The sequence below is a fragment of the Corvus cornix genome, chromosome 10 (genome assembly GCF_000738735.6).
Source record: "Corvus cornix cornix isolate S_Up_H32 chromosome 10, ASM73873v5, whole genome shotgun sequence".
Classification (NCBI taxonomy): Eukaryota; Metazoa; Chordata; class Aves; order Passeriformes; family Corvidae; genus Corvus; species Corvus cornix.
Genome location: NC_046340.1, coordinates 3,305,446 through 3,321,958, shown reverse-complemented (window position 1 = coordinate 3,321,958; position 16,513 = coordinate 3,305,446). Strand labels below are relative to the sequence as shown.

At 42.5% G+C, this 16,513-nt stretch overlaps 1 protein-coding gene across 4 annotated transcripts in view; it reads left to right on the top strand.

Annotated features, from left to right (window-relative positions):
• HOMER2 (homer scaffold protein 2) overlaps positions 1–15,525 on the top strand; it is a 56,353-nt gene extending 40,828 nt beyond the window's left edge. Inside the window, exons 4-10 of one of the 4 annotated variants that reach the window (XM_039557561.1) lie at positions 4,474–4,566; positions 5,700–5,726; positions 5,825–6,009; positions 7,522–7,678; positions 9,796–9,906; positions 11,912–11,992; positions 13,047–15,525. In XM_039557561.1, coding sequence (XP_039413495.1) covers positions 4,474–4,566; positions 5,700–5,726; positions 5,825–6,009; positions 7,522–7,678; positions 9,796–9,906; positions 11,912–11,992; positions 13,047–13,235 — 843 coding nt within the window. In that variant the 3' untranslated portion in view covers positions 13,236–15,525. The remainder of the gene's footprint in view (positions 1–4,473; positions 4,567–5,699; positions 5,727–5,824; positions 6,010–7,521; positions 7,679–9,795; positions 9,907–11,911; positions 11,993–13,046) is intronic. The other 3 variants (XM_039557563.1, XM_039557562.1, XM_039557564.1) reach the window with 3 other exon arrangements.
• Positions 15,526–16,513: the final 988 nt, after the last annotated feature.

The window sequence follows — 16,513 nt, the reverse complement described above, 5'->3', positions numbered from 1 at the left end:
GGAGGGAGCTTAAGCGGAGCACTTCTGAAAATAGCTTGAGATGATCTTTCAAAAAAGAAAAAAACCCCAAACTCTGACAGTTACCTAGCTGAAAAATATAAGAAAATCTGGTTTATTACTGCCATGTAAAGCAATGGGACAAAGATACTCCTTTATTGCCTGTGCTTCTCAGTTTAATTATTGAGCCATTAGTAAGAAAGATCAGAGTTGAGAGTGAGATTACAGCTATATAAGTGTATTGGGAATAGTAAAATCAAGTTTCATTTTATATTAATATCATTATACTCTTATAAAAGATATAAATTAAAACTTGCCTATTTTACGGGAAATAATGGAAGTGCTTAGTCAGGAATTGGAAGGGCACGCTAAAACTCCACTAAACCAGAGATCAATAGCCCTGGCTTAAAATAAATAGAAATAAATAAAGCTGAAAAATGTCTCCTGAAAACAACGGATAATAATGAGGCAGGAGAAGAGGTTAGCATACCTAAAAATGCCTGCATTTTTAAGTATATTGCTTGGCCTAATAAAAGATATTGCCTCATTCTAATGCCTTGCTTTTCTTGAGATACTTAAAGCATTAATCCATACCTATAGGGAAAAGCAGTTCAAATTAAACATGAGCCATTAATGAAAACTGCATTCCGTGACCCAGTAACCTAATTACCATTCACATTGATTGGGAGAATCCCAGGGCTTCGAGTTGATGTCCTACTCAGGGTCCTTTTCCCCTTTTGCAGGACTCGCTGACCCCTCCTTTCCCCCCTTCCTACCCTGTGCCTCAGAAAGGTCTCAAGGCATTGTTCAAACATCGCTGCAGCCAGCCTGAGACAGGAATCACAAGGAGCTGACAGCGTGTGGGTGTGCAGAGGCAGGGCTGGTGCTGCACAGGTACTGCTGCATTTGGCACACGGAGTGGTAAAGGAAGATTGCTGCTGTCGCTCCGGGTGTTTTGAGGCAGCCGTGCTGAATGAGGAGCTGCAGGTAGTCAAGGGCATGGGGACAAAGATTTATACGGGTGAGAAACCCAGTAAAGCCAGACTTTGCACATCATAAAGCAGCTGCCTCTGGGCCCTGGGAAGCGCTGGGCTTCATTTCTCTGCACTCTTGCGCATGACGTGTGCCGTGTGTGTGGCAGTCACTGCACTGCAGGGCAGCAAGCTCGGGGCAGAGCCTGCCCCAGCACACAGCACAGCCCTTGGGCCAGCTGCCATCAGAGCTGGACACACCCTGCCTGGGACAGAGCTAGTTACTGGCCACTTTCTGGGGCAAATAGTCCTGTTGGGCGCCCATCTGGCCCGTGCTGAGGGCTCGTCCTGGGAGAAGCACGGGAAAAGCACGCGTGTGTTGTGGGTCATGGCACAGCCGTGCTCCCCCGGGGCCGTCACATCACCCAGCCTTCTGCAAACCAAGAGGGAGATGAAATATTTATGAGGCTGCTTTGGGTGGGAGCAGCTGTTTCATCCGATACTGGCACAATTTGTCAGTAGGAGACATAAAATATAATGCCAGACCAGGAGCTTAAAATTTATGCGTACAAAATCGTGCTTTTTAATGTGTAAAATGCTAAGGAGGGCTATTTGAATATATATATATATATTTCTCCTGGTGACAAACTGACTGCAGATTTGAACAGCCTTTAAGTAATTTGTGAAATGCACAGTAGCATCCTCGAGTCCCCACTAAATTTCACCGGCCAAGACTCCTAATCAAGCAGTGCTCGTGGGCTGCAGCTGCCTGACCAAAAGGCTTCACAAGTGTTGGTAGCAGCAAATCTTCTCCATATTGCAGCTTACTCACACATCTTCCTGGGGCGTGGGAAGACACGTCCTATAATCCGTGATGGACTTTCGGGGCGGTATTCAGTTGCCCTACTCTCTCCTACTCAAGTCCTTTTATTTCTTTAATTTTTTTTTTTTTTGCTGATTTTGGGGAACTTTGCCAGAGGGCAAGCATGGAGGTAAGGAGAAGAAACATTATGAATTTTTTTATTTGGTTTTGGGTATTTAGATTTTCATTGCCCCTTGAGACCACACTTACCAAGTTTTCATTTACTGAATAGAAGATTATTTCACTTTTTCATTAGGAATTTGACTTTCAGAAAGCACTCCCTTTTGTGGTAATGGTTTAAGGGACCAAAGTCAACTTAGACCTTGGAAGTGAGGCATGGTTTTGTGGTACCCATGATCTGTCAATTATTTGTGTTTGGAGCAGAAGCAGTTGGTTACTAGAGAGAAATCAGCTCTGGTTTCTCCCGGTGATTTGGCCCGGTGGCTGTGCCACACTCTCAGACAGCCTCGGGCTCTGGGTGGCTGCAGAACGTCCTGCTCTGCTCCTGTGCAGTGGGTGTTGCAGTGCTGCAGGGCTGGGGCTGGCACTGCCCTACTCAGAACAGCAGTCTCTGTCGGAATGCAAATGTGTTTAATACACGTGTTGAACTAGAGACATGACTGAAATCTGTTATGCAATGAGGTCATTACTGGGTTAGTATTGAAGATTAGCGTTGCTCAATCATACACAATTTCTTATTATGGAGATGTGGGAAAATGTCCTTTTCTTCCCAGCTCACATAATTTTTCACAGCAGTCTCCTGTGTGCTTTAGGAAGATAGCTGCAAAATAAAATTTGATAGATCACTTCCAATTCTTTTTGTCTGTTCATATTTCGTATCGTCCATGAAGAACCCTCATAAATTTTTCATACGTAAGATGAAGAGATTTATTGTAAAAGAGAAAGATTTATTATAAAAGACAGACTCAAGACAGCCTTATGCTATCCGCAAGAAACACAAACGTAGAGCTTACTGTTGATACAATATTTTAGAAATAATCAGCTGGTTGTAGCTGCTCTGTCACAGCAGGAGAGATGCTTTGTGTAAAGTTAAGAGTTAAATCACTAAAGGCACAAATGTAATGTGGTTGTTCTTAACGATCCGTGGAGTGCTACAGAGGTAATCAAGTCATTTGTGCGTGCAGTGACTGCAGTGCCATCAGATGGCAACTGCTGCCATCCAAGGGCACAGGCTTTGCATGTGCAACGTCAGCTGTTGTAAAGGGAGCAGCTGGGTCCCAGAGCTCCATCTTCACTCACCAGCATCGCCTCAGATCCTAGGCTACACCCAGAGTGTCCCTCACCTTTTAGAATGTGCTCGTCCGTGGGATTTAACCACCGTGTGTGTGTGTGGTTGTTGGAAATTGCCATTTGTGTGCGTTACACAAAACACAGATGCCTCCACGTGTAAATCCAGATTTCTTTTAGACCAAATGGAGATTTGTTTAATCAGTCTCTACAGTCTCAGCATTTTACTCAGAGAGCACATGCTAAATACCTGCTGTGAATCTAAAGTTGGAAGGCAAGATCACTGAGTGAATGATGATTGTTCCTATTGTTCCACTGTAAAATTGGATGGGTTTTTTCATGCTTTTATTTACAGTATTTTCATAAGTGTTCTGAATTATCCAAAGGTATAATGGCAATCCTTTTGTTCACAAACAGTGCAATAAATACATCTGTTTATATTTTAACTTTTAAAATGTCTTGCCTTTCTAGCATTTCAAGTTTCTCAAAACACAGGCAAGCAAGACCAAGCAGTTTTAGTTGAAAGATAAACTTAACTATTCTTATAGTGGACACATCCTTATTTTAAAAATAAATTATGTACTATACCTTTTTTTCCATCTTTGCAATCCTCCTTTTAGAACTTTAAACACTGTTTAAAGGGTTTGAAGCCCTGCAACCCTGACTGATAATACTTGTATTTCAAAAATGCCAGGCTGGCTTTGGAGCAGATGTTCTACAGCAACTCATAGAGGTTGGGATTGTTACCTTCCATCTTTATCTTCCCTTCACCTCCCCCAGTTTAATATAAGCCTCTTGCAGGAAGCATTCAAGCCTTGGTCTGAAGTCTTCTACCTTTATCTTTGAAAGTAATAAGACAATTAGACCAGAAAAGCTATGTTTTCATACGACTCTATCATACATTCAGATCCTCCTTCTTCTCCTTTTTTCTATGTCTTGATAATCCCTTTCTTACCTCCTGCAGATGAATTTATTTGCATTCTTTAATTGAATTCACTTGCTTTTAGGAATACAAGACATTGATGATATTTTTATCCAAACACGTGTCTTTAATACTTTTGCCTTTTAATACACTGCTAACACCAAGTGAAAAAGAGAAGGGGGAGGAAGTAAACAGAACCAAATCAAACCAGGAGACACCAACAGTTCCTTTTCCTCCATGGGTTTTTACTGTGGTTGGCCAGAGTTATAGAGATGTCCCTCTTTTAGAAATACCACCATTTCTTTTGGAAGAACCATCCTGCCAAAGAATTAAATGTTTTTTCTTGCCAAATTTTTTAAATTAATAAAATTAGTTGTTCACTTTTGGAGATCTAAGCCATAAAGAGATAGCAAGCTTAATGGTTCAATAGACGATGAATCATGTTAATAAATACCTTTCATGGCTTTTTGTAGTTTGCAGAGAAGTTCCAAGAAGTAAAAGAAGCTGCCAAACTTGCAAGAGACAGATCTCAAGAGAAAATTGAGACCTCAAGCAATCATTCACAGGTTTGTAATTTAGCTTTAATACCCGTACACATACAGGATAAATAATTTAAAGTTAAATTTTCAAATGGACTGTGCCAGCTTCTGGCAGATAGCTTAAAGTATATAAAATGGAAATTGCTGAAGGTAATTGCCAGCTGCTGGACATTAACATTGTCAGAGGAATATTTTTCATCCCTCCATGCGCTTTATTTTCATTTAAATCTAATTTTTTTCAGCAGTCCTTGAGCTGTTATAACTTTTTTAATAACAGGCAAAGCTATGCATCCTTTGATTTGTACTGTTAAACATATTTTGAGTCACTGGGAAGTAAGTCAGTGTAGTGCTTCAGCAGACAGTAAATGAGATTCATCAATATCCTTCTTTTTGTCACCTGTCCAACCCACTTCTGTGGGCATTTCTTTTACCAGTGGAGAGCCTGACTTTGTGTCCATTGTTCCCTTGCTGAGGGGTGACTGGTGGGAAGCTGGGGTGTGGGAACAGGGGCACTGCTTTGGGGGGGGTTGGAAGAAGCTTGTGTTGTGTATCTGCACAGTACACTCCCCTAGGCAGCACACCTTGTACCACCAAGTGTCCAGGGAGATCTGGGTTTCCTACAAACTGGAGAAATTGGGTGTTGTCCCAGTCTCTCTACATGGTCAGCTGTATTTTTGTGTGCACTGCTTTAGGTGAGAGTGAACCGTGTTCAGCAGGTGCTCCTGGCCTGGGCTAATGTTCAGAGGGAAGCGAGATAGATTTTGATCAGAGAGGAATTCAGATGAATGATCAGAAAAAGCTGCTGAAGGGTTTTAGTCTTGCAACCACCCCCGTTTGTGGGGCCCACAAGTATCGATCTGAGTGGCTGACTTCGGATACTCATTTTGTAAAGACTTTGGTCGTGATCTTTGTAGTTCACTTTGTTTGTTCTCTGTTGGTGGTCAGCACCAAGCAGTGTGTGAATAGCATCTCTTTGGAGGAGCAGTATTATTTTTATTTGTTTGTTTGTGCTCTGTGTGTTGCCTTGTTTCATTATCTTAAAAAACCCAAACAACCTTTAGAAAACACAAGCCTTGTCAGGGTAAAAGCTTTTGAAAACTTTTGAACCCTTTAAACTTCCATTTGTGTATCATTATAATTTTTTCATTCTCTTTAAACAGACCAGCTTTGCAGCCAAGATGAAAAGGGTATGTGTGTGTTACCACTGTTCTGCCAGGAGAGCCGAGGTCTCAGCCAAGTGGTGTGGGATCAAGATTACAAAGAAATTGGTGTTGTGGTCTTGCAGGAGATGCAGGAGACACCCAGTGTTCGTTTGTGTGTTGTGCTGCAGGAGTCTGGACGTGAAACTCCATCTTCCACTCGAGCTTCAAGTGTGAATGGCACAGACGACGAGAAGGCATCACATGGTGGCCCTGCTGAGGCACATCTCAAATCTGAGAATGATAAACTAAAAATTGCTCTAGCCCAAAGGTGAAGTTCCTGTAGAACCTAAATTGCATTGGAAAAGTGTGCTGTAATTATCTGATGGATAATGATATTAACAGAAATGGTTCAAATTGTAATTAATTTTAAATGGTGCAGCAGAATGGATGAATGAGCAGATTTTAGCAAGTACATCCTGGTGTCCAGTTGAGAGATATTTACCATTTCGTTTATTCCTGATGTAGTTTATGAAGAAATAAGCTCTCTTTTATTCTGCTGATGCCAGCTATTATAACCATCTTCTTTCATGAAGTTTTAGAACTACAGAAATAACATTAAAGCCATAGGGGACCAATTGCTGCTGATAACATGTGAAGCCAATCTTTCTTCCTCTTTGAGTTTGCTACACTTGCTTTGATGAAAATAGATATGGATATTTAAAATTATGAAAGGGAATGAACTCAACCATAAAAAGTTGAAGTGAGAAATATAATTTCATCAGAATGCTTGGAAGTCTTAGGGGATATTTCTAAATTGTGGACAGAGCCCCTTGAAATCACATTTTTTGCTATTTGCTTTGATAAATAATTTGAAAATGCTGAGAAGAGTAATTTGCAGCTGTAGTGAAAATATAGGCGTTGCAATATGCAAAGTTAGAACATTAAAATAGAATAATTCTCTGTTGGGATCTTGCCTGGTCTGCCTCTTGCGTGTGAATGTCTATCTGTGAATGGAAAGAAAATCTAACAAGCTACTCTTAAAAAGGTATTTAAAAAACAAAGCATCACTGTAAGCAGCATTACCCAGTGAGCAATTCCAAGGTTGCATATATTATGTCTGAAGTACATCATCTCTCTCTATTGACATTTCAGTAGCTTAACCTGTTTCAGACCATAATGTTAGCTCATTCCTCTCGATGAAGACACCTCCACAGACAGGCAGCAAGTAGCACACAGGGAGTTTCAAAGCCTTCCTCCCATTCACCCTCTAATCTTGTGCTCTGTGCTGCAGCTCGAAGCTTTGGGGAATGAGTCGTTTAATTCTGCAGCATTATGTAACACTTTTATCGTTAAGACTCAGCATTAAAATAAATTCAAATATAGATCATGTCAACCTCCTGAAATCTTCCATTTGGAATTGCTGTGCCGTCTGCAGATGTGCAGAGTGGATTTGTTGCAGGGGTGCCAGGTGTCCAGCCCCAGGTGCTGCAGCCACACGGCTCGGGAGGTGACAGGGACCATACACTGCCAGGGTGGGACCCCATGTGCAAACAGGCAGCTGGACCCTACGGCCTGCTCTGACAGCAGGGCTTTTGTTCCAGACACAGGCCACTGCTGCTGGAATTGGTAGATGCCTTTGTTTTGACAGAGGCAGTCAAATTAAGGCTTCTCCATAGGTATGTAATGGCTAAAGGCAATTACACACATCTGAGTGCTCTTCGTGTTATTGCAGCAAATTAACAGTGAGCACACCGCGGTGGGGGAGCTGGCAGACAGGTAAAGAATAATGACTCGAGGGAATACAAGGTGAAACCACCTCATGGTGTCCTGTTTCTCTCAGTTCATCCAACGTGAAGAAGTGGGAGACGGAGCTGCAGTCGCTGCGGGAGAGCAACGCGCGGCTGTCCACAGCCCTGCAGGAGTCGGCGGCCAGCATCGAGCACTGGAAGAAGCAGTTCTCAGCCTGCAAGGAGGAGAACGACCAGCTGAGGGGCAAGGTAGCTGAGCATACCCACAGGAGAGCTGCCCCTGCAGTCAGCTGCTCCCACCATTGCTCTTTCTTTCGGATCTCTGCGGCTTTCTCGCTGTGTGTGTTGTTAGGAGATGGGTTTGGTCTTTGGAAGGGAGGTGGATGGGGAGTTGAAGCAGCTGCTTCCCTCTGCACACAGCGGGCAGGGAGGGATCAGAGGAGCTGCCACATCGTGTGAAGTTCCCTGCCTTGGGATTTGGGAGACTTGGTGTCAGCAGGGCTTGCTGGCTGGGGTGAGAAACCAGAAAGGTTCTAAAAGTGGGGCTACTGTTGTATATCCCTTTCAAAGCACACTTAAATACTGCCAGATACGGATGAGCAGGAGTGGTTATGGCCCAAAGGAACCGAGCCTGGGAACCACTCAGTGTCAGAAGCAAATCCCAACAGCATGGAGGAGAATGAGTTACTGCCTCAGCACTGTGGGCTGTGAGCTGGGTCCTCCAGCACTAACACCTGGCTCATTTCATCCAGAAACCTGCCAACAGGCATCGTCAAAAGCCTTTTCCCCTTCATTACTGAGCACATTTCTCAGCTGTGTAAGATGCAGGGTTAGCAAGGGCTGCAGCAGAGAACGTCAGAAGTTTAAATTTGTGAAGTCTCAGCTGAGAGCTGTCATTAGTTCTGTCTCTCAGCTAATACTGTACTGCCTGCAACAGCCCCACACAGGGCTGGCAGCAGCCTATGGGCACCGGGGGTCCTGGTTTCCATGAACACTGCTTGCAGGGATAATTTCACCCTGTTCATCCTAAATGTTATTGGAAAAGCTGGATCCTTTTTGTGCTTGCTTAGATGGATCACTGGGACATTTGAAGTAGAGATCAGATTGTATCAGTCTGGTGAGGATATTTTTTTGTTTAGTATTTGCTTTTGAAGAGGGGAAGGAATTTCATGTATTTTTGTGTGTCAGTAGGCTGCAAATAGTATTTCAGTGTTGGAGGTGGTTTGGGTTGTCTGTTGGCACTGAAAATCCTTGTGGAACAACCCTTTTTCTGAGGCAGATATTCACTGTTTATTCACTCGTGTTTTATGAGTGCACAGTGGTCAAACCAGAGCTGTATTAACTGATGTTACATTAACAAATTTATATTAGTTATTACATGATTTGGGTTCCTATATCCAGTCTCTTGTGGATATGGGAGAAGTGAGAGACTAAAACAGTATGTTACAGGAAAATATCATCATTTGAAGGGTAGTTATTTCCTTTTCTGCACTGTTGCAGAGAAAAGTTGTTCTCATCAACACATGCCACTTCCCAGTGGCTGTACTAGAGATGAAGAAATTATTAAAACACCACTTTGCTGCAGCTTCAAAGTCACCATGCTGGTGGCCAGCCAGACTGTGCAGCAGTGCTGTCTGTATAATTTGCTGTCTTTCTCTGTACAGGGAGGCTTTCTGAGGTTTTCCCCCAAGCAGGTTCCTTGCTCGATGCTCACACTGCACCACTGCAGCACCCTGGGAAGTTCCTTCTCCTTTATTAATTGGGTCAGATTTTTTTGCATATTGCTGTACCTTCAAATGAGGGAAGTTATAATCCCAAAGCAACACGAAGCTGAGAGTTAAAGTACATACTTTAATGAGCTGGCCCATCGGCCTGTGGGAAGTGCATCTCCTGGGAGCTGAGTGCAGGGCTGGCAGCAGGAGGTATGGAGAGAACAAAGATGTTGCTCTCAGCTGGTTCTCGCTCCAAAGTTTTGATGTTGTGTCCCTCACACACCAGCTAGAATAATAAGCAATCCCCGAGAGATTTCTTCTCCTTGTTGTGTTAAGAAAACCCATTCCTTGTAGTCTTGTGTTGGCTTCATGGGAGTGAAGTGCAGATTTTACCCCCAGTTCCACTTATTTTAGCAGCTCAGTGTTTTGTGCATTCCTAAGTACTTATAAGAGAGACTGTAAGAGAGAGTAGATACAGACCCAGGGCTTCCTAGTGGATGTGTGAATTGGCTCTTTTGAAGGAAAGAAGCGATAATTTGGTTGCAGTGAATCAAATGCTATGATTTAGGAAACATGTCCATTTCATCAGCTGTGTTCTGCCCCAGATTTTCAGAAATTTGAAAAATTTCACCTAATATCTGACATTTCTTAAAGATTGAAGAACTAGAGGAACAGTGCAATGAAATAAATAAAGAGAAGGAAAGAAATGCACAGTTGAGTAGACGTCTCCAGGAACTGGAAACAGAACTTCAGGACAAGGAGCTGGTGAGTGCCCTGAACACAAAAATGGCATTTTCATGTTTGAGTGGGACTGTCTGCTTCTCTCTTGGGATGTAGATTTATGGAGTGGCTCACCTACCACCAGAAGCAGCCTGATGTCTTGGGATGTTGCCTCTTTCTAGGTTTTCCATGTACAGTCCCTTGTTTGGTAGTGTTTCTCCATCCAAGTTTCATGATTTCATGTTTCATGTGCTGTGCCTACACACTGTAGTTTGGCAGGGGTTAACCAACAATACTTTTATGTACACAACACTTGTGCTTGTAGAAAAGCCAGAGTGGTGAAACTTGGTGCCCAGTGCCAGGCAGATGTGTGCTGAGAACAGATTCATTTGACACTCCCCATGCTGGAAATTCCCATAGACATCAGGACTGTCATTAAAAAGACATCATTTGCAGACTAATTTGGCATTTGTGTAGCAAGTCTTGTTTCTTTTTCTGGATGGCTCATAGTGAGCAGCTTTGCTGGTTTATGGTCTCCCTCTGATTTTAGGACTAATGCCAAGAGTGAGAAATTCAGATTCATCTAGAGTACCCCAGTTTGTCATTTTTGATGTGGCAGGGTGTTAATTTTTCTAAGGAGGATGATGGCTTGGAACCTCTGAACAGTGGGGAAAATAATGGGAAGCTCTTTTTTTTCCGTTGTCACAGTGACCAAATGCTCTGTGCTGGCTGAAGAGAAAAAGCAGTGCAGTAAAGTTTGCCATGTGCCATTACAGCATCTCTGCTGGTGCTCTTAAAAGCAGTGCTGTTAAGGGGTTTTATGGTGGCTCAAGGAAATAGTTTAGGGAGATGGATTTTGATGTACTGTCATAAATATAATGTTTTTCAGCCCTATATTTCAAAGGAAAATGTAATGCTGTCTTCCCAACCTTTCTGTGGCCATAGCATATATAACAACCCTTATTCTCTCCTGGCATTCTCCTCAAGATTCACGTTTTTACTGTACCAAATGAACCAGAAAATTGATTGACTTGTGAATATTACACGCCTGTCTTCCACTTACGCTGGAAATACACTAACTTGTTTTAAAAATTCATGCTTACATTAGCAGGTTCTTGATTAGCTCTAAACTACCCATAAGTAGTAGTAATCTTTCATGGTCTGAAATCCAAACCCACATGAAGCCTGCTCATGGCATGGCCATGCGAGAGAAGCTGCTGATGCCCTCCTCATGTAGGAGATGCTTATCCACCAAGTGGTTCCTCCGCCAAATCCATGTGTCTCTGATTTTGAGACCAGGATCTTGTGTGGAACAGTGTCAAATGCTTTGCACAAGTCCAGGTAGTCATGGGATATACCCCTGCTTTCTCTGGAGGTCATCACCCCCACAGTGACGGTTTCTGGAGGAGGATCTTGCACTTTTTTTCAAGTTGTCTTAATTTCCAGAAGAGATTCCTGCAGTTTCTCTTTCCATTAACTCCCTTCATCAAGTCTGCTCAGTTTGGGTAGTGAGGCCAGAACCAAATAGAGATTTTGGGGGAGGGATAGGTGGTGGTTCTCAGAGCTGTGCCGTGGAGGAAAGCCCATTGCACCTGTGTTCTGTAGTGATGTCTCTGTATGTGCAGCTGGCAATGCCACTGGCCTTTTTTTTTTTGCTGTCATACATCATTGAAATTGTCTAATTTGCTCTTTGCTACCATCTATAAATTGCTTGTAGCATTACAGCCCTTCAGATCTCTCTGTTATTTAATATATCCTTTGCATAGGTGTATGGTTTTGGTTAAGATTCTATTAATGTAATTCATGGAATTCATGCTAGAGATTGGATTACATTGCCTGTTTTAGAAATGCAAAGTAAAAAATCCAGTGAAAAAATATATTCTTGTAGAAAATTAGCAATTTTGGAGTGCAGGCAGGTTATTTTGATTATTTTCCATCCAAATACTGTGCAGAATACAATAAAATATGCAAAGCCATTTCATCTTTTCAGATTTTCATTATGTTTTAAATTGAAGCTTGCACTAATATTTTTTCTTTTATGTTTTCAAAGGAACTGGAAGAGCTCCGAAAGCAGGGTGAAATTATACCAGAGCTAATGTCAGAATGTGAATCTGTATCTGAACAATTACAGGTACAGTTTAGCAGTGAAATTCATTTCAAAATAGTTGGTACCTTTCCTTTTTTTTTTGCGTAGCTGTTTGCATTTCTCTGTTCAGACTTCAGTGTGTCAAGGCAAAAGAGCTCCAGTTTGTAAAAACAAAAAATGCTAAGTACATGCAAAATACACAGTATCATTCCCAGCGCAGGAGTGATTAAATAGCTCCATTGCAGAAATTGGTTTGCCTGGGATCATGTAGCATCCATCTCCTGCAATTCCAGGCTATCCTGTATCTGTTTCTGCTGCTCTGGGCTCGTGGAGCTGCACCACAGCCACGTGCGTCGAGCAGCTCCCTGGGGCTGATTGCTGCAGTGGCAGCAGGGCAGGCTTTTGGGAAAGAAGCAGATGAGCATAGCTGCTCACCACCAGGGGTGAAAGTTCACCTGAGGATGTGTTCATGGGCTGTGTCATCCCTTCCCAGCAGCGCTGGGATGTGCCCATGGCAGGTGGATTTCGGGCATCGCCTCCTCGAGTCAGGTCTTGTGGAAATGCAATAAATTAATGCATGAAAAGAGAACAAATATGAGCAGTCTCATCAATGAAGTAGAATCCAATCAATAAAGAAGCCATCACGCAAATTAGAACTTTAAAAAAATACCAATAAATCCCAAAGTGCTGAATAAAGAAATTTTATTCCTCAGACGGTATTTTCTAAGTTTGTTTTTCAAGGTTAAACCAGCATAGATAATTCTGTATGTAATTGATGGCACGGTGTCTAATTCTGCAGCTGTAGCAATGACAGAAATGTATGCACAGTGCATGATTTAAATCCAGCTGAATTTGAAGATATCAAGCAAATGAGAAAGTCTGATGCAAAGCATCTTTTCCGGTTAATCTGTGTCCTTTCCTGCGTGGGCTTTTAATCAGACAAGCTCATGTCAGTTGCTCTCAGAGGTGCTTGTGTTAATCAGTTTACAGAAGTTCAAGCAAACTCTCACAGCCCAGCTGCCATTTGTTGCTTTAATCTGTGAAATGCTGTTCATCCTTCTTCACTATGATTCATCTTATTGTCTCTTTTCTCTTTAAGGCTGCTGAGAAAAAGAACAAAGATCTTGAAGAGAAAGTCAGAACGCTAAGGACAGAAGTCGAAGAGAGCAAACATAGGCAGACCAACCTTAAAACTGAATTAAAGAATTTTTTAGATGTACTAGATGGGAAGATAGATGAATTACATGATTTCCGACAAGGACTGTCTAAACTTGGGGTTGACAATTAGATGGCAATAGATCTTTTTTGTAATCTAGGGTCTGGATGTTTGATGTTTTGTTGATCCCAAACGTGTGTTTTACAAAATATAACTAGAATGTTCCACTTGTTTGCATTGGTTTTGTACATAGAGGCTGAAAGTTTGCTGTGGGGTTTTTTTGGTGGGTTTCTCTTTTTTTGTTTGTTTATTTACCAAACCAATCGTGCTGCTCACTGAATTCTGTTGAGGTTAGAAACTTTATATATTGCTGCTCTGGCTTTGTGGGGTTGGGAACAGGTAGAGGGTTCTGTCTCAGGAATCTGGAACTAGACCTACCTTAAAATGAATATGCAGTTAGCTGTTGCAGGGAAATTTATATCTTTCTTAAGGGCTGTTGCAACCATAGAAACAGAAAAGAAGTCTTTCTCTTGTCTGGACTATCAGCACTCTTAGCAGCATTGACTTTATTCCTTGGTGGAGCAGAGACGTTAGCTGGAGCCCCTGCAGTTTGTAAAATGTGATGAGCTGCAGTCAGGAGAACCACTTCACACAGATACCAGTATCTTTAGGGACCATGTCAATCAGGCCTGATTCACCAAAAAAAAATGCAGTGGATTTCAGATAACCTCCGATAGAGGTTGCATGTGCTTGCCTGGACCCATACAGCACAAAGTCAACAGAGCAGAAATGAATTTTAGCTCTTGAAATCGTGTCCTACCCAGTCAGTGAGGACAGCTTCTCTTGCCTAGCAGCATCACCTCTCTCTGGCCTTCAGTTTTGAACCCATATAGTTCCATCATTATGTGCATCTCTGAAAAATGCCCTCCTGAGTCTGGGGACCAGATACTTATTTTTAAAAGTGATACGGTGCTAGTTTGTACAGGACTCACACCCCTCTGCGTGCAACTTGATTGTTGTTGTTAACTTCTGCAGCAGTGAGGAAGGAGACATTGATCTTGAAAAGCATCATAAGGTTACTGGAAGATGTTGCTCAGAAGCAGATTTCTGCCCAGGAGACTGGCAGGGCAATGGCCACATGAAATCAAAGTCCTTTCCTATGATTTCTGCATTCTCTGGCAGTAGGGTAGGAATTGGTCACCAAGTTAGATTGTAAAAAAAAAAAACCTCCACCTGAGAGGCAGAAATTCTCTTTTATTCTTGAACTGGTTATTCAGCAGCTCTAAGAGTGTTTTGAGAAATGCAAGGTCATACCCTGGCCTTCAGTGAGAAGGAAGTTCAGTTCATCACAGACAGGGATGTAAAAAAGGCCAGAGAGGAGAATCCAGCCCAAGCTTTGCTCTTTCCCTGGGACTTCCTTCAGCTTCTTTCTCTTCTTTTTCCATAACCTGTTTTGGGAGTGTTTACATGGCATCTGAATTAATTCAGGAAAGTACTTTTGTGTACGTGACATTGTTATTTGCTTGATTCAGACGACAGCTTGGTTAAGCGCCGTGTTAGTGCTTTCCAGAAGTGACTGATACACAGTGGCCATGCTTTTCTTGGAATTTTGGGGCCTTTTTCTTTTTTTTGGCACATCTTGATTGTTAAAGTGGCCTTTAAAAGAAAGGTGGGTTGTAGATGAAACATGCATTGAATACCTTTTTGCAGATAAATATATAATCCCCATGGTGGAGATAGGATCTGTCTGCAGTTGTCCCTTGAATTTTCATTTCATCTGTTATATTACATTATCTTCATTCCCTGTTTGTTAGAATGGACTTTGAGTATTTTTGCTTTTACTCCTTTGAAACAATGGATGTAAAGCTAGGACCTTTCATAGCCATTATGACCATTTAAGTCTCTTTTAAAAAAATTGTTGTAGGCTGTTGATATTTAAAAATAAAAATAAAAATCAGGTACGTAGTATGTAGGCGTGTGAAAATTAGACTTTGCCAGCATGGAAGATTCAACAGTTGCATAATGTGGGGTTAGATCAGACTTCTCAAAATTTAAAATGACGTCAGAAACTGTGTGGTTGTGCACAAGTAGTCTCCATTTTTAGTCTTTTTATTTGATAGAAAGTCAGATATACACCATAATTTAGCAGGCAGCTCATCCTGCTTCTCCTCTCCTCCCATGCTGCTTTTTGGTCCCTGCATCAGCTGGGAACCACAGGATAACACAATTAAGAGCTGCAAGCAATACTGGCAGTCAGGGCCCTACTCCTCACAGTGGTTCATTGCTTTTGCACCAAGGACCATGCTCTATCTTCCTTTTCCTCTTGAGTAATCTTAGGGCCTCTCTCTTTGTTTTAATATAAATTATGTTTTTAACATGATGCTGGGTAAAAGGATGCAAAAAACTCTGTGAAAAAATTGTATGATTTGGGTTAATCCAGACCTTTCTTTTCCACTTTAGTCGGCTCTCAGATCCGGTTCATTAGGAATGTATTAAGCCACTCTTCAATTGCAAGAGAAGTGTTTCCATGGGATTGCATCAATTAAACAGATGGAGTTCGATGCTGGCACATTAAGCCAGTGCATAGCACTGGCACAGGCACTTATTTCTGGGTGCTTAGTGCCCACCAGGGGAACAATGGAGTGTCCTTAAAGAAATCCCTGCCCTGTCTCTTCTATCTTGCTCCAGATGTGTGTATCACGTATCTGCTGTTGCTCTGATGTTGAGTTGTTAGGGATGCCTGTACACAGCTTTATGCTGTGGGAAGCTCCATCCTTCAAGCATCCAAGGGCTTGTTATTACTGCCTTCTTTCTTTTTCCTTCCCAACAGCAGTACATTGAGAGCTTCTATGTATCATCACCTAAACCCTCCAAATGCCATCTCTTTTAACCTTTCCCTCTCTTTCACTGGATTTTTCCTCTTCAAGAGCAAAAAGCATGGTAAGAAGAGGCAGTGCATGCTCTCAGGAGTGTTTGAGCACCAACTGCAGCTGCGCTCTCTGGCCTGTCCCTGCCCCAGGACACTGAAGGTGTCACACACTGCTTATTCCTTGATGCTCTCTGGTGGCCCAGCTCTAACCTGTGTGCCAAACTGAGAGCCTCACACTGCTCTGAGACTCATCCCAGCTCTGAAATGCCTCCTCTGTCCTGATGGGAGCATCAGAGCAGCCAGCCTTCCCCCACCAAAATGCACACAGCATCCTGTGGGTGCACTGCCTCTCTGTGCACAGTTGGAATTTCGCCTGTCCCTGTGGGCACCATGAATTCAGCTGGCAGACACCTGCTTAGGCCTGGCCCTAAACACTGCCAGGGCCAAGAAATACTCATCCCTGTCCAAGACAGGATCTGTGGAGTTTGGTTTTATTTGTAGCACAGTGCTGGGCAATTCCTGGTGTCCCTGTGCTGTCAGC